At 36.3% G+C, this 20585-nt stretch overlaps 4 protein-coding genes across 6 annotated transcripts in view; 1 reads left to right on the top strand and 3 right to left on the bottom strand.

The window, feature by feature from the left end:
* The window catches only part of LOC311294182 (uncharacterized protein), a 2727-nt gene extending 692 nt beyond the window's left edge, over nt 1-2035 (bottom strand). The window contains exons 1-3 of the mRNA XM_084414900.1: nt 1318-2035; nt 788-923; nt 1-211 (exon numbers count right to left, since the gene is read on the bottom strand). The exon at nt 1-211 is cut by the window's left edge and continues 692 nt beyond it. Coding sequence (XP_084271026.1) covers nt 1-211; nt 788-923; nt 1318-1958 — 988 coding nt within the window. The 5' untranslated portion in view covers nt 1959-2035. The remainder of the gene's footprint in view (nt 212-787; nt 924-1317) is intronic.
* A 7314-nt stretch (nt 2036-9349) lies between these two features.
* Nucleotides 9350-14849, bottom strand: kyat1 (kynurenine aminotransferase 1). 3 transcript variants are annotated; one of them, XM_084415088.1, is made up of 14 exons: nt 14787-14849; nt 14449-14630; nt 14283-14341; nt 13676-13823; nt 13407-13556; nt 13159-13245; nt 12945-13070; nt 12375-12495; nt 12219-12295; nt 11978-12067; nt 11700-11886; nt 11122-11198; nt 10938-11024; nt 9350-10596 (listed from the first exon to the last, which is right to left on the bottom strand). In XM_084415088.1, exons 2-14 carry the CDS (start codon nt 14524-14526, stop codon nt 10537-10539), a joined length of 1347 nt encoding a protein of 448 aa, XP_084271214.1. In that variant the 5' UTR covers nt 14527-14630; nt 14787-14849; the 3' UTR covers nt 9350-10536. The 3 variants fall into 3 exon arrangements, with proteins under 3 accessions (XP_084271214.1, XP_084271215.1, XP_084271216.1); XM_084415089.1 differs by having other exon boundaries at nt 14449-14557; nt 14787-14845; XM_084415090.1 differs by having other exon boundaries at nt 14449-14557; nt 14782-14841.
* Nucleotides 14850-15342: 493 nt separating this feature from the next.
* surf6 (surfeit 6) lies at nt 15343-17552 on the bottom strand. The gene is made up of 5 exons (XM_084415091.1): nt 17274-17552; nt 17076-17174; nt 16684-16878; nt 16529-16608; nt 15343-16231 (listed from the first exon to the last, which is right to left on the bottom strand). Exons 2-5 carry the CDS (start codon nt 17167-17169, stop codon nt 15518-15520), a joined length of 1083 nt encoding a protein of 360 aa, XP_084271217.1. The 5' UTR covers nt 17170-17174; nt 17274-17552; the 3' UTR covers nt 15343-15517.
* surf1 (SURF1 cytochrome c oxidase assembly factor) lies at nt 17535-20108 on the top strand. Its single transcript, XM_084415092.1, has 9 exons — nt 17535-17689; nt 17820-17898; nt 18442-18569; nt 18653-18735; nt 18832-19023; nt 19123-19195; nt 19361-19523; nt 19655-19736; nt 19971-20108. Exons 1-9 carry the CDS (start codon nt 17627-17629, stop codon nt 20035-20037), a joined length of 930 nt encoding a protein of 309 aa, XP_084271218.1. The 5' UTR covers nt 17535-17626; the 3' UTR covers nt 20038-20108.
* The last annotated feature ends 477 nt before the right edge of the window (nt 20109-20585 follow it).

Below are 20585 nucleotides of genomic sequence, written 5' to 3'. Positions count from 1 at the left end.
GGAAATCTGTGGGGCAGTTTGCTCTCACTGATCCGCTTGTCATCCATATCGAGAGAGATCCAAGTAAAGTATATAGAAAGTTGGACCACGTCACAACTATTCGACTCACTGTAGCTCTGTGGATGTTGAACTTGTGAGCAAGTTCCCTTTGTGTACAGCCGGTTGATAGATAGTTAAGGAAGAGGAACAGCTCGTCAACTGGCAGCAATTTCTGGGGAAAATAGTTACCGTATTATTAATAGATAGAAACACTATACAAGAAAGATAAAATACACAAACTAAGGTGATTAAAATATGCAGTGCATGTGGGGGTGTATGTAATCTAAAAATTGGAAACTTTCATCAATGATTTAACTGGTGGTAAAAGAGTAAGCTGCCTATAGCAGGCCAGCGTGGAGCTGAGCAGCCAAAGGAGCAGAGCAACAAAAGCAGGTAGTCGCTTGCACAGACAACAAGAGTGCCAGAGCAAGCAAAAAACAAAACAGCTAACAGTGCAAAATGTGTAATTCACATGGACCAAGCTGGTAGTATATATGAAGACTTCAGATGCAAAAGCCTCTAAGTGCCATCTGAAATTTTCTTCTAGAATGATCATTTTTTGTCAAGCTTGTATGTTTATGTTCAGTTATTTCACTTTAATGGCAATTCAAATTACCTATTAATTGTAATAAAATGAAATTACTTAAATATACAAGCTTGATAAAAATGCTCATTTTTGAAGAAAATTTCAGGTGGCACTTAGAGGCTTTTGCATCTGAAGTCTTCATATGTTTATTGTAGAACTTACTGTTGATCTGTTCAAAGGGCTCTCAGTGGATGTACTGGTGGAAAGGTTCTTCTGACCACTGGTGACTCTCACCATTCTGCTCGTTGCCTCTTGGATTAGATTCCAAAAGGCCATGAAATGCTCATATGATGGAAATCTGCATACAAAAAGCACATATCATATAGTTTTTCTATTGATGGCATTCAGATTACATCAAAACATTCTCATGTTGTGAACATGGAATCTAGCGTTGTTTTCTCTAGATCTGTTAATTATATTTTATTCTTCTTTACTGAAACACACAAAGTCACAATCCACACACATCAGACACACACCACACACGCATTGTATGGAACCGCAAAAATCCATACTAGCCAAACTATTATACAGCTATCGTGAAACTTTAAAGCTAATTACATCACCGGCTGCTGATAAGTTTTTTATTGCCTCGTCAGCAAAGACATGTATGTATATATTCATAATGTATTATTTACAGAACAAAGTAAATAAAATACACCAAATGTGATGGTGTGAAATCTCTGATTTCTTACCTGGTATAGTACCGAAAGTCATCAGGTGATGTGGCAAACCGCTGCAACCCAAATCTCTCCAAATGATGTGACTCGAGCTGCCTTGTGAGCTCCTCGATCTGCCTCGACATGTTCTCAAATTTCACCCGGTCGACCACGATAAAAGAGCTGGCTGTGTAATCGTGGTCTTTCATCAGGGGTGTCGTAGCCAACTCAGCACAACCAGAGACAGTGTTTTCATCCACCTCAGTCACCATGTCCACGGCGGAGTCATCCTCTGGAGCGCGGTCCAAAGCCTGGATTGCTCGAGGGCGGCGCTCCCAAACTCCGGGTCGCTGGGTTTTTTTAGTGTAATTATTCCAACCGAACAACGATGGAACTGCCTTTGGTCGAAGACACCGCTTTCCCGAAGAAGATATTACTATCTCTTCTTTCTCGAAGTGGCGACTGCACACTCTGGAGTTGGTGGTGGGGGTGAAACCTTCCCTTCTGATTTTAACAAGCCACTGGGCGCGTAAATTAAGTTCCTTTGGGAAACTATGGAAGCTCAAGGTTGTGTTGAATCTCCCCCCGGCGGTACATAGTGGCACGCAGCAATGGTGGTTATTACCACCGACTGCCCTTTGAAAAGTGAATCGGTTTTTTTTATGTTTTAGGTCCATTGCGAACGGTTAAACTAACTTAACGCCGGTTAACGCCGGTCCACTGATGTAAACAAGGCGGCAACCGGAAACGAAGTACCCACCTTCCGCCCTCAAACCGGAAGTTAGCATTTTTCTCGTGCACAGGGTCAATTCAAGGACAATAAGTTGCTGACAGTGAGGTCTGTAAGTGTTCAGCTTTCTTTTATAAAGAGTGGCGGATACAGAACGTCAAGGTGGGCCTGGCTAATATACGGAGGGGCCTCGGTTTTTTAAGCTTATATACACGCCTGATAAATATGTCAACTATAGCAGATACTTCGGTAGTGAATTTAAATAGGCCTACCTTGTACTCATGTCAGTCAGCCCTCCCGCCTAGGCAAAATAACGTTCCAGCAACGTAACTTTGTGATTCCTGTATTCGTCGTGGCGACGTTATAGTGTCGCTGGAACGTGGCAGGTACTTCCTAACGACCAAATTTTATTTTGAATATACTTCTCACCTTTAGTCCTGGGAATTAAGATGTGCTTGATCCATAACCTTGAAATCCACATAGAACTGATTCTCAAACATTTCATTCTCTGCTGTAAAACCTTCTAAATTCTAATAGGGAATTGTGTATTGTTTTCTGTTAATACATTTAGGGATCAATACATAGGCTACATCATGGGAACCAATACAAACCCCTATTAAATTCTAAATAGAAAATGGCCCATAACCACACTGCATTCATTTATTAATCAGCATTTATTCAGTGTTACTTTGTACAAACTAAGCCATTGATACATTTTGAACATTAACGATTTTTTAACCATGTAAAGTGTTAACAAGTTATGAGTACAGAAATGTAACATCAATTAATTAATCAAAAAACATAATCAATGAATAATGTAACCAACTATTAAAACGTTTTATTTTTTTTTATTGAAAAAAAAGTGTTATTGATACTCTATTGATACTGAATTGTTTCCTCTAGTGTCCTATGAGGCACCTGCTAGTGGTGATGTGCTTCATTCAACGTTTCTGGAATGTTAGCCAAGATTCTAAAAAATGGAACTTTACCAGCACGACGTCCTCACAACCTTGTCATAAATCATTGATATATACACAAATGTTATATATGCTATATACAACGTTAAATATATATACACGTTGTATATAAATAGTATTATTATTGTTGTTGTTATTATTATTATTATTATTATTATTATTAAGGAGGTTGGGTGTTCGTAAAAACAACAATAAAAAGAATCTTAAATTATAGAAGTGCCACTTCACGTGCGGAGTGGCATTTTACACATCTGAGCGGGTTGAAGAACTTCAAAATGAGTTTTAAATTCATTAGATTTTTATTTATGTAATGTGTTAATTAGATGTTTATTTATGTAAATGCTGCGTGACTGACGTGTTTTATGAGCGTGCGGGTTGAACATTCGAGTAGGTTTCAAACCCTGGAGCGGCGCAGAGTTGCCATGGAAACGGCGCAGCAACTTAGCTGATAAGCAGCAAAGCTCCCTCTCTCGTGTTGTTTTCACTGCTTTCAGGTGAGGTTAGTCTCTAAAATCACACACATAATATACACAACTGTTCCTGACACTTTTCTTACGTGTTATTGACACACATCTGTTGAATATTTACTTTATAGAAATGGTTTAGTGTCTTCGAAAAAGTCCGTTAGCATCTCAACCGTTTTCAGAAGAGGTAACGTTAGCAGCTAGGCTAACCTAAGCTCTTGTAACGTTAGAGGTTATGATAGTTTTGTAAAGGTTTTGCTGGCAGTTGAATGGGTGATTGGAAGTTGACTAATTTATTTAACAGACTGATATTTAACATAAATGTATGTGCTGTTAATCGATGACGTCACTTACACTGAGCTAAAATTGTCTGAAACTAGTTCAAATGCGTTTTGATCTTTCACGGTAAAGAAATATTGATAAATGTTCAGTTATTTTAGCAGCGAATAACCCCTCTACAACAGAGGGGAAGCTCAACGATTTCAACAATTCTTAAGGCAGTTGCTAACAGAGAAGTGGGAAACAGGTGAACTGAGGAAGCTTATAAATAACTTAATATCCATTTCAACAATTCTTTAGGAAGTTGCAGACAGAGAAGTAGGAAACACAGGTGAACTGAGGAAGCTTATTAAATAACTTCATATACATTTCCCCCCACCATATTTTTACCTATATTACTGACTCATTTATTTGATTAAAATTACAGTAAAAACAATAATATTGTGTCAATATTGTTTTCTATGTGAATATATAGTAAAGTGTCATTTATTCCTGTGATCAAAGCTGAATTTTCAGCATCATTATTCCAGTCTTCAGTGTCACATGATCCTTAAGAAATCATTCTAATATGATGATTTGATGCTCAAGAAATTTTTCTGATTATTATCTAATATGTTGAAAACAGTTATGATGCTTCATGGTTTTGTGTAAACTACAATTCAAATGTTAGGGGTCATTAAGATTTTGGAAGACATTAATAGCAAGAATGGATTAAATTGATCACAAGTGACAGTAAAGACTTTTATAATGTTATAAGATTTAACTTTCAAACTTTTCTTTGAACTTTATATTGATCAAAGAATCCTGAAAAAGGCATCATGGTTTACACAAAAATCTTAAGCAGCTCAACTGTTTTCAACACTGATTAATAATCATAAATGTTTCTTGAGCATCAAATCATCATATTAGAATGATTTCTGAAGGATCATGTGACACTGAAGACTGGAGTAATGATGCTGAAAATTCAGCTTTGATCACAGGAATAAATTACATTTTAAAATACATTAAAATAGAAAACAGCTATTTTACTTTTTAATGATATTCACAATATTACTGTTTTTACTGTATTTTTGATCAAATACATGCAGCCTTGGTGAGCATAAATTACTTCTTTCAAAAGCATTAAAAGCCGTAGATTAGCAATATTAATAAAGTACTCCTCTGTTTTAGCTGCCTAAGAAGGACGATGAGGTGACAGTGCAGCTCGGGATAAGGAAGAGGAGGAGGAGGAATACATAAGTTAGACAATTTTCTTATTCCTTTCTAACAAAAAACTATAAACCTGACTACAGTATGGTACATTTTTTATTTTCCAGCTTCCAGTCTGCAAAGATCCAAAGTTAATATATATAGAGAGAGACCATCCTCCTCTCCTTGCTTCAGAAGACCCTGCCCTCCGCTGGTGGGGTAAGAACGAGACTCTTCCTCTTCTCCCACAGCTCTCCATCATCTCCTTCTGCCTCCTCAACACTGTCTGAAAGAGCGGTTTCCACAGCTGGGACGCAGTCATCATGCTCATTTTCTTGAACAAAAATCTCTTGATGTATATTTTGGTGGGCAAAATAATACAGGAGAGATCCTAGAAATCTATATTGTTCCTTTTACATATCTTTACTCTTTATGAACAATATGTTTTTTATTTGTTAGCTTCAGAGAAGCTCAAGGACTGTAGATCTCTGGTTACAGGTAATTGTCGCATTGTTCAGGTTTAGCTACTGGTAGTGAAGCAATGAAGCACATCACCACCAGACATGTGTAGCAGGTGCCTCATAGGACACTAGAGGAAACAATTGAACCTATTTCTGCAAATAAAATTAATAATAAAGAAACTGATGAATCTTTTCATTTCTTTTTTTTTACAGCAGAGAATGAAATGTTTGAGTTTATGGTTATGGATCAAGCACATCTTAATTCCCAGGACTAAAGGTGAGAAGTATATTACAAATAAATGCGGACGTGGTATTTTGGTCGTTAGGAAGTACCTCTAGACTAGGTTGAAAAATCGTCAACGCAAGTGAATGTGAGAAGATAATTCTTTTCTGGTCCCGTTTGAATTTTGCCATGAATGTGAACATAATGTTGTCTGTGAATTTTTTATATAATTTTTCGTGTGAAGAATGCTACAATTTAGCAGGTAGAAGTTTGATACGGTTAGACTTGGTGTGAGAGCACTTTGTGGACTACAACTCTTCGCTGCTAGTTTTTACATCAGACGGGAATCTGAAGAAAGAACAGCCCATTTGGTTTGAATGGTGACATTTGGGTACAAAACACACAGGCATCTCGATCTGTCTCCATAGATTATCGCAGCATTAGCACCGTGATTTGACAAGTGGAGGGAAAATGTGTTAAGGGGTGACGTCACATAGGCGACATGTAGTCTTTCTCGTTGTCTTTTCCACAACTGCTAGCCAAAAAAGAATCATACAATATACTGTCAAACTCGTAACATGAAAAATTATATAAAAAATTCACAGACAACATATGTTCACATTCATGGCACAATTCAAACGGGACCAGAAAATAATTAGTTTCTCACATTCACTTGCATTGACGATTTTTCAACCTAGAGGTCCAGCGGGGTTAGCGGAAGGGGCGGGACTTACCAGCTCTATAACCTCGCCACGACGATTATGGGAATCACAAAGTTACGTCACTGGAACGTTATGTGGTACGTCGCTACGACGAATATGGTCCGGTCCGGTTACGTCGTCTTCACAACGTAACTGTGTTAGCTGGGTATCAGAATCTCTGACACATTTGGCCAAAGTTCTACCACTGGACCATTTAGATACACGTTGGTCAAATAGGCGGATCTATGTATTTATTCACAAATTGTCGGCACTGACAACATTCGGCTACATCTCATTAAACCCCATGTTGCCAACTATTTAAATCGATTGCTGGACATCGTAATGTTATTGTACATATAGATTTAGCATTGTATTAGCAACCCCTACCCCACCTGTCCCACCCACTTTTTAAAACAAAGTTACGCCACTCAGTCAGTGCGAGCACGGAGAGCGTGTGGCCGACCCGTGCAGAAAACATTTCACAGGAGAACGAGCTGATTCTGTGTTTAAAAAAGAATCACGGCAGAAGAAAACAGGTATGCTATGGAAATATACTCAGCTGTATTTCGAGACACTGAGCCAGAAGTGCATTCACAAAACGTAAATTATTATTATTAAAATTTAAAATGTTTTTATTAATCTGATTGGGTGGGCCACCGGTCAATCTGGGTGGGCAGACTGGGCACGTATCCATAAATCCGCGCCTGGCTCCAACTGTCTGTGTGTGTGTGTGTGTGTGTGTGTGTGTGTGTGTGTGTTTTGCAGTGTTAAGGAACACTGGGTGGAGATAAAGTGAAGTTTCCCCAAAAACATTGTCTCGGAGCTGATCTTTTTGTGTGTGTGTGTGTGTGATGCTTTCATTTTGGGCTGAACTATCTTTGAAAAACTAGGCTACTTAATGTTTTTGACACAGACACACACCAACAAAGATGTTTATATACACAAATACTTTTTATCTGTGTAATGTATAAACATTTTTTTCAGGTACTCTCAGACATAGGCCTACATAGGAAAACTGTATCTGTGTTATTATTCTGTTTTAAATCATTTTAAATTCTATTCCATTTTGTCCATTTATTAATACAGCAACATTATAAAACTAATTTTGTAACATAAAAAAATGCTAAATGTATTTATTGTAGTCAATATTCAAGAAATCACATTTTCTTTCCATTGAGGTTAGAGTGAGTTGGGCTACTTGAGTTTTTGGAACACCGCACATTTTAATTTAATTTTGCAGCATTCTTGTGAATAAAACTGACTTATAATAAAGACTCTTTACAGTATAGAGTTTTCTGTGTAATATCCATTCTCCATTCTCCAAACTGCTTGTCCTGAGTAGGGTCACAGGGATGATGGAGTCTATTCCAGCATCAGAAACAGACATTCACACACCTAAAGTCACGTTTTAGTGTCACCAATTTACACCGAAACACCTTAAGGAAACCCACTGTGCAATAGCCTAACAAAACTCTTCTTTACATGGTATGCTGTGTCTGCTTTTTTTCTTTTTTACAAATCTGTTATTTTATTATTCTGCACTCAAAAAAAGAAGAAAAAGAAAACCATCTTAGACTCAACTTAATTCAACAATGGTCAGTGGTTCCAGACAATGGAATCATGTTATCTCTACTCAAATACTCTGTAAAATGAACTTAAACTCAACTAAACTTAGACATGTCCAACTTGATTGAATCAAGTTATTTTGAGGCAAACTGTTTAGTGTAAATTCCATTGTTTGGTGAAAATATGTGTCAGTCAAGTATCTACACGCAAAACATCTACACAATCAGTCATTTTTAGGAGTTGATGTTAAGAGTTAACAAACAGAAGATCATTTTAATGTCAGTAGTACTTATGTGGGATACAAATATAATGATTTTTTAAATAAAAAAATGATAATATCTAATTTATATTTAGTACACATGAATGAATTACAATAGTGTTAACCTGGGTTTTTAACAGTAATTGTACTGTATTACATATTACAGTACCATGTAGTTATACCTTTGCAATGTCTCACAGTGTATCCAGCCCCATGCAAAGTATGATGGGAAGTAGAAATCCTTTTCCTAGTTTCTAATGCTACTTTAACACAACAAAAATCATTAATGTAATCTAAACACAAATCTATAGAAGTAAATTGGTTGAACAAGATAAAATTAAGTTGTGATAACATCCTGAAAGAATTTAAAGAATTTTAAACTTTTGTCTTAATTTTTTTTTTTTGTGTGTGTGTGTGTGTTTAGCTGCTGTGTCATTGTTGTGGGTGTGATCAATGCGGCACATATTCATTTTGTACTTGTAATTGGTAAAAAAAAAGTATTTGTACAGCACAATTTGTCAGGTTCCATGTGAACACATTATTTGAACAGTTTAAAATAAGAAGTCACAGGCTGATTAGGCTGGCAAGTAAAATGGACCTACTATGCAAGTCACAAAGTAATTGTTTGACCTTCAGAATTCACATTCTAAAAGGTGAGAGTAAATGTTCATGTATAGTAAAATGTGAGTTAAATGTATTTTTTTGAAGAAAAATGAATTGTCTTCACTACAAGTATCACTTCCCAAATACAATCTTATGTTTCCTCTGGTAATGTTTCTATTTGGCAATACTGATGGGAATTGTACAGTTTTTAGAAACAACTCTAACGATAAAGGCAGTCTGCTTTACTTATTATATGCAAGCAGTTAGTGCGCAAATTTACCACAGAGGAGTATGTTTAAATTTGTTTTTATTAAGATTCAACACTAAGTGCGCGCATCTAACAGGCAAAAAGCTTAATGAGGGCGCTCAACCACGATTTTTTTTTAAAAAGGAAGTAAAAGTTGCCACACCACCACTCCAAAAATAAAAAACACCACAGGTGACATTTTGAGTCCAATGGCTCTTCATCAAATTTGTTTTATTACAATTACGCTGCAATCAATATAGTGTGTTCTTTATTTAAAACAAACCAGTGTGTGACAATGACACTTTACTGCGTCCTCCTGCAGCAATGAACATATTTATGTAAATGGTGACAGTGCCTAGATCATCTATAAAAAAAAAAGTTTTACATGCAAATGCATGAGGTAGTTTGGCATATTTTATAAGAAAATTGGCTGAACATAATACTTACATTGAGTAGGCTATGTTGATAAACAGTTTAACATTAAGAGAAATCTATTAATGTGTCATTTGTAACTTGGAGTGGAGCCAGACAGTAATAACTGGCAGTTTAAAGTATAATCCAAATGGCAGCAAATGAGAACATGACAATCAAAGGACAACAATGCTTGACCGACTAAAAAGATTCCACCCACTATTCTGTTTTTGAGCCCAAAATTAATATATGATATTGAATATTATCATGGTAGCAATGATTCTCAATTGCACATTCAAGGACATTCATTAGTTCACTCCGACTTGCCAAGAAAAAGCGCAAAAGTTGTGAGAAATCAAGACAAAAAAAAAAAAACACGACATGAAATACAATACTTAGAATTCCCAAAAAAGTACTTTCTTCACTGAACTAAATATCTCAAGACTGGAACTCCAGCTCTCAGTCAGAATGACAGTTTGACAGATGTGATAAGTTCTTGTTGTGATGAACACAAAGGATATATTTCACCTTAGAGTAGAAAGTACATGGATTATATTTCATGTCTTGATTTACAACAACTAGTGTGCTTTTTTTTCTGGGTGAGTCGGAGTGAACTGCAGCCCTATCAGAGTCTCATGAATGTGCACCGTGCACAGAAGAAGAAAGGCCAAGGTCAGGATTTTCTGTAAATAATACATTAAATTCCGGTTTGTTTTTTACTAAACCCCATCATATACCCCAGAATATTTGAAACACATGACACATGAAACATCGGACCATACTATGATCCTTTTTAGTCTTTTTTTAAAAGCTTGATTCAGGTCACAATATTCGCTGCCATTATATGTACGAGTGCGATCAGGACTTTTTTGTTTGTTATTTCTTCTTTTGTGGTCCGATAAAGAAAGAATGGCATATGGCATTAGAACAACACCAGGGCGAGTAAATGATGACTTAATTTTCATTTTAGGGGTGAACTATCCCTAACCCTAATAACAAATGCTTTTTAAATAACTATTCATATCCCAAACTGCTACCAGTCTCATTTTAGCTTTGCTATGTCTTTACAAAAAAAAAAAAAAAAAATCGAGCGATCACTTGCTTTTCACATTGTTTGAAGGCCTACACTGTCAGGATTTTGAACTTTCATTTGCTTTCACTCCACTGCCTCAGGATGTCCTCTGCTGCTTGCAGAGTAGAGTCCTCCTATTAATGTTAACGGAAATATGAATTAAATAATATAAACAACATTTTAACAAGGTGAACTACAGATCACAATGGCATTCACTTTTCCTGCAATAATGTATGATTCACCTAAATTGGATCTAAAATTATAAGGGCTGTCAAAATTAACAGTTAACTTTGTTAAGGTTTAACAGAGTTGATTAAAAAAAAAGAATACTAAAAACACTAGTCATGGTGATAAATACACGTGATAAAAGCATACAATTGGCATCCCATAAAACACATCCCAAATAATTAAGCAATTTTATTTCTAAAATGCCTATTTCAAATGATTTCATGTTTCATTTCTGTCTTAAAAATACCTTTACGAAGCAGAATCTGATGTATTTCTGGAATTCTTCTCTGTGTTCCGGGCTGTAGAATGCAGACACAGGGATAGTTGCCAGTCCCTATTCAGAAGTGAAGAACTTGCTTTAATCATTTAAAAACATATTTTGCTATATAGGTTATTAAAGATTTTATAACAGTAAATACTCATGCTTGTACCTTCTCTTTGATGAGCCATTTCACAAATCTGTAGTCATAGAGTTCGTCTTTAGTACTAGGGTCAGTAAGGTTGATATCTTAAAGAAAAACATTTAAAAATCAAAAAGCAATATTAAGATCACTTTATTTTTGAATAGTCATGTCAAAACATGAATTGCTTTCACAGAGTGCAGCCTCGTTGTACTTAGATTTCTTATAATATGAGGATTCCTCTAATCATGGAAAACCTGGAAATATCTAGACATTTTAAACGTACAGGCCTGGGAATGTATAAAATCAAAAATAATAATAATAATCTGTATCAAATTATAGAAATATTCTGTAATGTATATTTATTTATAATTATGGATATTGTATATTTTATTTTATTATATTTTATATACATTTATATTTGTATATTTTATTTTATTATTACTGGAAAAGACAATAAAATGAAAGAACACTGCAATTAAATTAACAAGCTCAAAAAGAGAATTTTCAGAACAAAAACATTGTAAAAAAAATTGTATTTCTATAATACATAATTAAATCTGAGTTCCTGTTTTAATACTTTGTTCTGCACTTTTTCTGTTACTTACTAAGTTTTGAGATATCTGCAATCATGAAGTATCCTCCCTGGGGCAGAATAGGTTTTAGGCCAACGCTCTTCAGACAATCTGCCAGTCTCAGTCGCTTTTCATGAAGATGGAGGGGTAACTGGAGGAAATAGCTGTCCTCGGTTCCAAATAAATCATATTCCCTCTGAAAACCTTCTGCTACGGCTTCCTTAAGAAACAATAATTGACAATGTCAGTCCACTGAAAAAAAAAAAAAATGACCCAAACTTTATATTTAAAACACAGGAGCATTGTTTCACCTGGGCAGCTGTAGCACAGTGGTACACTGAGTTCTGATGGACGGTTTTTAAGTGCTTTAGGATATGCCCTGATCCCATTGCCCAACCCACCTGCATTAAAATAAAGTAATGTGATGACCAAAAATAGAGATAATCTAAAATAATCTACTGCTGAGGCACTTCCAGCCAGCCAAAGACAGAGTGACAAATACAGACAATTGATATTGCAAAAAACAAACCCTGTTGAATTTGACCAGCTCACCTTCCACCCTGTGGCACTGAAAGTCTTGCCAGCACTCCCAATGGTGACAGTGCGTTCCCACATACCTGGCAGACTGGCTGTCAAAAAAAAGGTATTTTTCTTTAAAAGTCCACAAAACTGTGATATATTGCATTATTCGCACAGTTCTGCTCTTACCGATCTTCACATGTTTCGTTCCATCATATGTGAGCCACTCGTACACCTCGTCGCTGATGCAAATGACATCATGTTTAATGCATAAGTCAGCAATCACCTGAAGTTCCTCCTGCTGATAGACCTGCAAGAAACCAGTTAGGGTTAGGCTGAGCATATAGGCATATGTATCTATGGTTAACCTTAAAAACCTTTCAGCTCAGTTTCAGCTTCAGCTCTGAATGATCGGAATTTAAATTTGTATATAAATTACACTACCATTTTGGGGTCAGTTTAAAAAAAAATACTGCAGCATACAGTAACAAACATGACAGTAAAGGCATTTCTATTTCTTCTGCACTTTCTATTCATCAAAGAATCATGAATTTTTATTTTATTTTGTAGTATCTATCAAAATATTAAGTCAACGGTCAATATCTCAGTCAACACACCACACACACAACCAACCTAAACCTGGGTTACCTGCTTAACCCTCCGATTTCTTGACAGATTTCGTGAAATTCGCTTGTTAAAAAATATATTGGATAAAGCATAAGGATGGGTAAAATTGTCTTCTGTTTGTTGGTGACTCACCTTGCCAAGAGGGTTATTAGGAGTGTTAATGACAATGGCTTTGGTACGAGGACTAAATTTACTCGACAACTCTTCAGGAGACAACACCCAGTCAGCACTGGATAAAGCAGGACCACAGCCTTCCCTCTGTCAATACACATCAAGTATTATTCAAAAGAAACATTTTAATCTCAGATCAAGTTGACAGATCTTGTCACATGATATAAGAACATACTGGTTTAAGGGGCACATATATAGCTGTTCCTCCCGCCATCTTTACCATTGGCTGATAACAGTCAAAGAATGGCTCCACAATTATCACCTGCTCATGAAAAGGAAAAAAGGGGCATTCTGATATCCCATATGAACATAAGGAAACAGACATTGAGTGACTTTTTTATTCTCTACTAACAATGTATCGCAGGATAAAATATAATTTTATGAACATGAGCATGAGCATTGCCTTGACAATGATAACTTTACCTCATCACCCTCATCAATAAGAGCCTGGAAAGTGCAGAAAAGTGCTTGATATGCTCCAACAGAAACCAAGATATCCTCCATTGGGTCTATTTCCCGGCCAACAATCCTACTGAAGAACTTGGCCAGGATCTTCACAAGTTTTGGGTGGCCCTGTATGACAGCATGTTGTTAGATTCTTTAACAAAGCTTTACTAAAATACTTATATTATGCAGCAGTTGTACAAGCAACTGTTTAGTAAACAAGCAAATCATTACTTCTAATATCTTACAAAAGCACGTGTGTACTGGTGCATGGGGAAACCTCCATTCAGTGCTTTGCAGAACGCTTCCTGAATGAAGCTAGGAGGGGGGAAATCTGGGAACCCTTGACCCAGGTTCACAGCCTTATAATCGGCAGCCAGTTGAGTGAATTCCACCCTACACAAAAGGAATACCATGGATTTTTAAACATAAAAATGTATTTACTTTACTTCAATATGTGGGATGCAGAACGGTAAGGTAGATCTATCATTACTGTAACCAGATAATTACACAGCTCCCTTTAATACTAGCGCCATCTTGCGACTCAAAACTGTTATTGCGACTATCAAATATAAAAATGGAGGACAGTACTTTGAATATTTATTGTAAGCATAAAACCTTTAAATATATATAATATATAACACTATAAGTGTAACTACATTTTAAATATATATAAAAATATTTTGCAGTGCTCGTTGTTGCTTGACCAATTTTTTTTCTACGTAAGATAATATAATAACTTAATATTTATGTCCATGTATTTCCTCTTTTTTAGTAAATGCCGAGTAGTAAGCCGAATGTACAGCACTACAGTCTTATACTTTCACTTGCTTTATAGGCTACGAAACTACTTACCATATATTTTTGTCAATTCCTTCAATCCTCCTCGCGTGCAATTTACGAGACATTATGCCCTGCGTGATAAAGCAGAAAAGAATGTAATAAGACAAAACGATTTCACATTACACCACTAAACCACAACATGATCAGGAATACCGATCGAGCGTAAAACGTCTCCTACCTTATCATGAAAGCCTGCGAATGCTAATCTGTTTGACAGCAAAGGTCCAATTAACGTTACCGCCGTTCTTCTCCACATGCAGTTTTCTAATAACTTTACTGCAGGTTTTCTAAAGCCGTAAATCAGTAACACACAGTAACCGATTAGAATCAGGCCACATCTCTAGCAACTGAACTGTCAACCTAAAAAGGACGTGCAATCAATGATTCAGTGACATGACAGTATTGTCATTGGGATTTAGAGATTCAAGAGACAAACGAAACAACGATAATGAGGTAAATATCGATTTAACTCTGTATTCTAAAAACTAATACACAAAACTTTGTTTCGCACCAAACCTTGATTGTTTACTTCCCCCAGCTATTAAAGACGTCACACATTTACTTCGAGCCAATGAAGCTGCGCAAAGAGCTCCTCCTCCAGGCAGCAGACTTCTCTTAAAGGGAGATATTGGGGAAGTAGATAGGACATCTTCAAAATATCGTATTTTGTGTTGAGCAGAAGAAATAAATTCGTACAGGTTTGGAACAACTTGAAGATGAGTAAATGAGAACAGAATTTTCACCGCTGTAAGCGGGGCCAGTGACTGCTAGCACTGACGCTGTCAACATACACATTGTAATTTGTAATGATCATTCTTAATGTACAATGTTTAAACACAAAATGAGAACAAAAGAGGCAAATACAAAAAAAAAAAAGAAGCATTTTTCTTTTCTCTTGCTTGTTTCCCAATCTAGCATTCTAATAATCCTTGCATAGCACACCATGAATAGTGTTGGCTCTGTGACAATTTGCTTATGTACCTCTACTGTAGTCACTTTGGATAAAAGTGTCTGCTAAATCAATAAATGCAAGTCTCCAACCTTGGCTTGGCAGAATAATAAAAACACAAAATATGGACACAAATTCTCTTTATAAAGATGAAATCTTAAAAGTGACAACAGAAACAAACAATTTCTTCACATTGAAATTTTGTGAAAAATCTGTACATTTTTTATGTCTCTTTCAGTCCAAAGCACAAGGCAAAGTCCTTTTTTTTTCTTCCCATTCCGCCTTTCACCCTTTCTGCCTATAAGTCAACCTTCTTGAGATCCCCAGGCAGCACACGACCCTTTTTTCTTGCCCTCTGTTTGCGCTTCTCTATCTTGGCATCCTTGCGTTGCTTAATATTCCTTTTCCTCTTGTCTTGTCTCTTCTGCATCTTCTCCACAACTTGCTGGCTCCTCTTTGTCCACTTCTTTTTCTTCTGAGTTTTCATTTTCTCCTTCTTCTTCAATGATTTGTGCAAGAGTTCCTCATTGTCTTTGATCTTCATACCTTCAGCTTTGTAGAGAACATTGGTCCACCTCATCTTCTCTTCCTCTTTTTCTGCTTTGCTTTCATCCTTCTCCCTAAGCTGCTCCAGGTAATCTTTCCTCGCCTCAATGCGTGTTAAAAGCTGCTTGTAGTTCTTACCAGTGAGCGGAGTCAGCATTCCTTTCACTTTCCTTTTTTTTTTTTTCAGGATCAGCTTTGTTCCTTTGTCCACATAGTCTTCTCCAACATCCATCTTATTGAAGACGATGAAGCTCTGCTCCGTTTTGGCAGGCGTGCTCGATGTTGAGGTGACTTGCAGTTGAGGTTTTGCTGTTTCTTTGTCATCTTCTCCTGCCAGCAATGCTGCGGCATCTGCTAACTTTTTCATTCGAAACTCTTTCCTTTTCCTCTTACGACGCTCCCTTTCTTGTTTGCGTTTTTCTCGTTTTTTCTTTACCACCTCCGAGGAAGGATCTTTAGGAGTGCCCTGAAAAAAGCACATATTAATATTTGGCTTAAAATCTCCTAAATGTGTAATATAAAACATTTCTTATTTTATTAATGGAACACTTTTTTTAATAAAAAAATTCAAGTACTATTTATCATGTTGTTTTTTTAAGAAAAACATCATGTAGCTTTTATGAATAATTTACGCAATTTCTCTGACCCGTAGAAAACATATGCTCTTAAGTAAAGAGATTCAGCATTTTAACACTTAATATCCCTCTGACAGACATGGCATTTTCTTCCAGTTTTAATCTTTTAGTCCAACTGGAGCATGTACCTGTCCACGAGACTCCTCAATCTTCTGGTGGAGCCTCTGACGAAGAATGTCTACTGCATTAAATTCCTGTGATGTTCCACCTAACAGGGATGAATCAGTTCAAATAAAGTATTCTGAATGAACTAATATTCTCTCTTTACAAACAGCTTTTTTACCCTCAGTCTTCTTTTGTGTCTCTGAAATCCCATTCTGAACATTTTTTCTCTGAGCTGGAGGAACTGCAGGCTGAGTGCTCTTTGAAACTGGTTTATTTTTGCTTGCATTCATATTATCTCCTTTTGTTGGCTTTTGCTTGTTCTTTTTCTTCTTTGGAGGCGCACCATCTTTAACCACACTGGCTTGGAATGGAACTAAAAGGGGATTAATACAACTTTATTAATTATAATTATTAACAATGTTATTTTGTGCTTCTTCCAACGGCTGACTTGAAAATTCAAACTTTGCATGACTAAATAAATAAACCAACAATAACAATTTCACCCCTGCTGCAGGTGACTATTCAATATTAATAATTCATTAATGTGCAATTAACAATGCAGAACATTACCATAGGGTCTTTTCTTTGGCTCCTTGTTCTGAGACACACATACTTTACGTGTCAACTTCTCCAGGTAATCATACTTCGCAGCAAGGCTGGCCATGATTTCTATTACAAACACACAAACAAATTAATAAATAGCAAATACATCAATTCATACATGTAGTAAGCGTATCATTATGCGTTTAACTTGTTCGAAATATTTACCTCGCACAATAAAAAAAACGTCGAAATTTCACCGCACAACTTCGTTCTGTGATGTTTTAACTGTGTTTCATCAACTGGAGAATAAATATAAAGGCATTTTACCTCCCTAGAAATTACACACTGAATCGGATAAAAGCCTTCAAATGTGAAATGTGGACTGAATGCGACAGCCCTAATAACTTCACCAAATGTGTATTCCGAAACATGCCGCACGTGTTTTTGATTTTGCGCATGCGCATAATGGTTCAGAATCCCCGGAAATGGTTACATTAAAAGCATTCCCCTGAAAGCACAAGCCATGTTATGTAGTCGACCTGACAGATGCTGTTTAGGTTACAACAATCCCAGCTATCATGAGCAGTTTTAGATTAATGCTGATGTTCTCTCATAATACATTTAAGATCATTCGAGGAAGTGTAAGTTCATTTTCATTTTTTACCCCGCCTCATAGATTTCCATTCAAATAATGTTTATTTACTATCAAAATGTTTGTAATTTATTCTTGCCAGTTAAAGTGTAACGTTAGTTCATTTGTTCTTTTCTCAGATTCTCATCTCACCCAAGAGGACGCTGTTTGTGACGCGACAGGGTTTATTCAGACGGCAGGATGCCCCAGTGCTCCGGTGTAATTCTCTTTACTAAATTCTTAATTCTCAATAGACTAACCTACATTACCGCTCAAAACTTTGTGTTAGGTAATTTTTTTTTTTTTTTTAAGTTTTAAATAACTGTGTTCTATTAGAATTTATTTAAAATATAGCATCATTACTCCAGTCTTCAGAGTCACATGATCCTTCAGAAATCATTCTAATATGCTGATTTGCAGCTCAAGAAACATTTCTATAATAATGATAAAAAAACAAAAAAAAACTGTTGTGCTGTTTGTGGAAACTGAAAGAACAACATTTATTTGAAATATATATATATTTTAAAACAAGGTAAAAGTATACTCTGTCTCTTTTGATCAATTTAATGCATCCTTGCTGAATAAAAGTATTAAGTTCTGTTGAACCCCAAACTTTTGAATGGTTGTGTAAAATAAAAAAGGTTAACAGTTAGAGTGAGTTTCTAATAGGCTAGAGACTAAAATATAGCTGTCTTTCTTTCAGGCATTATGCTTGAAAAAAACATCTGATTTTTAAAATGTTTTTTTTGTTTTTTTTCATAGGTCACCTATCCAGGTTTTTTCAGCGCTCAAGTTCCACTGTTGCGGGAACAGAGAAAGGAGAAGACTCCTTCCTGAAGTGGTTACTCTTGTTAATACCTGCCACCACCTTTGGCCTTGGAACATGGCAGGTACGTGCATGAGGGTGGTGTTTATCTGTAAAAAAATAAAATAAAATCATAACTAAAACTGCAATTAGCTTTTGATTTTGTAGTTAAAACGCAGAGAGTGGAAGTTGGAGCTGATCCGTGATCTTCAGAGCCTGACGACTTCAGAGCCTATCCCGCTGCCCATGGAGTGAGTCTGTGCCTTCTCCACATCTGAGTACCATACTCTCCAGTGTTATAAGCTTAGATGTTGTGATGAAGTGGTAATGTAATCTGTGTGTGTCAGTTCTATGGAATTCAAACAGCTGGAGTACAGGCGAGTGAAGGTGCGCGGGCGTTTTGATCACTCAAAAGAGCTGTATGTCCTGCCCCGCTCCCCTGTGGACCCTGAGAGAGAGACCCGTGAGGCAGGCAGGATTTCCTCCAGCGCTGAGAGCGGAGCTAATGTCATTACTCCATTCTACTGCACTGATCTGGGGTAAAAACACAATCAGTTTAGATTCCACTGAATTATGTACAGTGTACACTTGCCTTGCACTCTAATATGGGCGTAAAAACTTTCTGGATCAATTTTTAGGATCACTATCTTGGTGAACAGAGGTTATGTACCCAAAGCTAAGATCAGACCAGAAACCAGGATGAAGGGACAGGTAATAATGTCTTCATTAATCTCTACTGAATCAAATCCATGCATAAACATTATCAACTCACATCAGGGTCTTACTGGATTTAGACTTTAGTTTTTTTATTTATTACATTATCTTAATGTTTCTACATGTTAAATAATTTTTGAGGTTGTTTATATTTTTTAAAAGGTGACTGAGGATGTGGATCTTGTTGGCGTGGTGCGTTTAACCGAGCAGCGGAAACCATTTGTCCCTCAAAACAACGTGAAGGCAAATAGTTGGCACTATCGGGATCTGGAGGCCATGGCGAATGTCACTGGTGCTGAGGAGATCTTCATTGATGCTGTGTTTGGTTAGAGCTGCTCTTAATATATCATCTTTTGGTGAATATCTAGTATAAACCCATAAAACATTTTGCCCAGTGATAACATCAATTGTAATGAATGTGAGTCAGTTAAAATCTTTTTCTATTCTTTCATTCAGAATGCACAATACCTGGTGGGCCAATAGGAGGGCAGACAAGAGTGGCGTTGAGAAATGAACACATGCAATATGTCATCACATGGTTTGTTAAACACACTTTTACTCATTCATTGTCATGCCTCAAAACATGCCTTATATATTACTTGTCTGGATTGCTAAATGGACAATTATTTTTACTTAAGTCCTCATGCATTCACCCTTGAATTGAAAAAGAAACAAAATTGCTTTAAAACTATTTAGGAACTATTTGATTGATGTGAGCTGTTTTTTATTGTTAACAACTGAATATTTATTCATTGCTTTTTTTTTTTTTTAGGTATGGACTGTGTGCTGCCACCTCCTACATGTGGTATGCAAAATTCATCAAGCGTATTGCTTTATAAAAAATGTCATCACTTTGCCCTTGTGGAATATTCACTGTAGAATAATAAAGCTCTTTTAACGTTGAACCCAATACTGTTAATAATTATGTGGATCTGTTGTCTGATAAAATAATGAATTAAAGAAACCTTCATGCTATGATACAAAGGTTATAATGGGGAATTATCGTCTAAAGCAGTGGTTCTCAACCAGGAGGCCACAGGATAACACAAAATTCTGTAAACTGAAATACATTTTTATTTTGAAAAACAGTAAGAATCACAATTTTATCAAAACAAAACTATTTGATCTATTAACCGTTAATAAAAAGTTTGAAAACAAGTAGTGTTTCCAGCAGGAATTCTGGAGTAAATAGGTATGCAAATGCTCTTGCGGTACTTTGATGTCATACACTGTTCGGACTGTGCAGCGCCGCTTCAAGTCGAACACTTAGCCAATAAGGACATTTAACCTTCTGGTGCTCTTCATGTGGCAGTCAATATTTTTTTATGAAATGTACTATATTGTTTTGTATTTTTAGGGGATTTTACTGTACAAAATTGTATGTATG

This window comes from Rutilus rutilus (genome assembly GCF_951802725.1).
Source record: "Rutilus rutilus genome assembly, chromosome: 7".
Classification (NCBI taxonomy): Eukaryota; Metazoa; Chordata; class Actinopteri; order Cypriniformes; family Leuciscidae; genus Rutilus; species Rutilus rutilus.
The sequence above is the reverse complement of the archived record's forward strand: the minus strand, read 5'-3'. Positions and strand labels throughout refer to the sequence as shown.

Excerpts from the sequence above, each read along its gene's own strand:
- kyat1 (XM_084415088.1), bottom strand. The coding sequence starts at position 14,526 with ATGTGGAGAAGAACGGCGGTAACGTTAATTGGACCTTTGCTGTCAAAC. Across the intron at positions 13,071-13,158 it reads TATATGTGCCCCTTAAACCA|AGGGAAGGCTGTGGTCCTGC; the intron begins GTATGTTCTTAT and ends GTGTATTGACAG. Across the intron at positions 11,199-11,699 it reads TGCAGATATCTCAAAACTTA|ATATCAACCTTACTGACCCT; the intron begins GTAAGTAACAGA and ends TTTTTCTTTAAG.
- surf6 (XM_084415091.1), bottom strand. The coding sequence starts at position 17,169 with ATGGCCAGCCTTGCTGCGAAGTATGATTACCTGGAGAAGTTGACACGT. Across the intron at positions 16,879-17,075 it reads GCCAAAGAAAAGACCCTATG|TTCCATTCCAAGCCAGTGTG; the intron begins GTAATGTTCTGC and ends ATCCCCTTTTAG. Across the intron at positions 16,232-16,528 it reads TTGAGGAGTCTCGTGGACAG|GGCACTCCTAAAGATCCTTC; the intron begins GTACATGCTCCA and ends TGCTTTTTTCAG.
- surf1 (XM_084415092.1), top strand. The coding sequence starts at position 17,627 with ATGAGCAGTTTTAGATTAATGCTGATGTTCTCTCATAATACATTTAAG. Across the intron at positions 17,690-17,819 it reads TTAAGATCATTCGAGGAAGT|ATTCTCATCTCACCCAAGAG; the intron begins GTAAGTTCATTT and ends TTCTTTTCTCAG. Across the intron at positions 18,736-18,831 it reads CCTATCCCGCTGCCCATGGA|TTCTATGGAATTCAAACAGC; the intron begins GTGAGTCTGTGC and ends TGTGTGTGTCAG.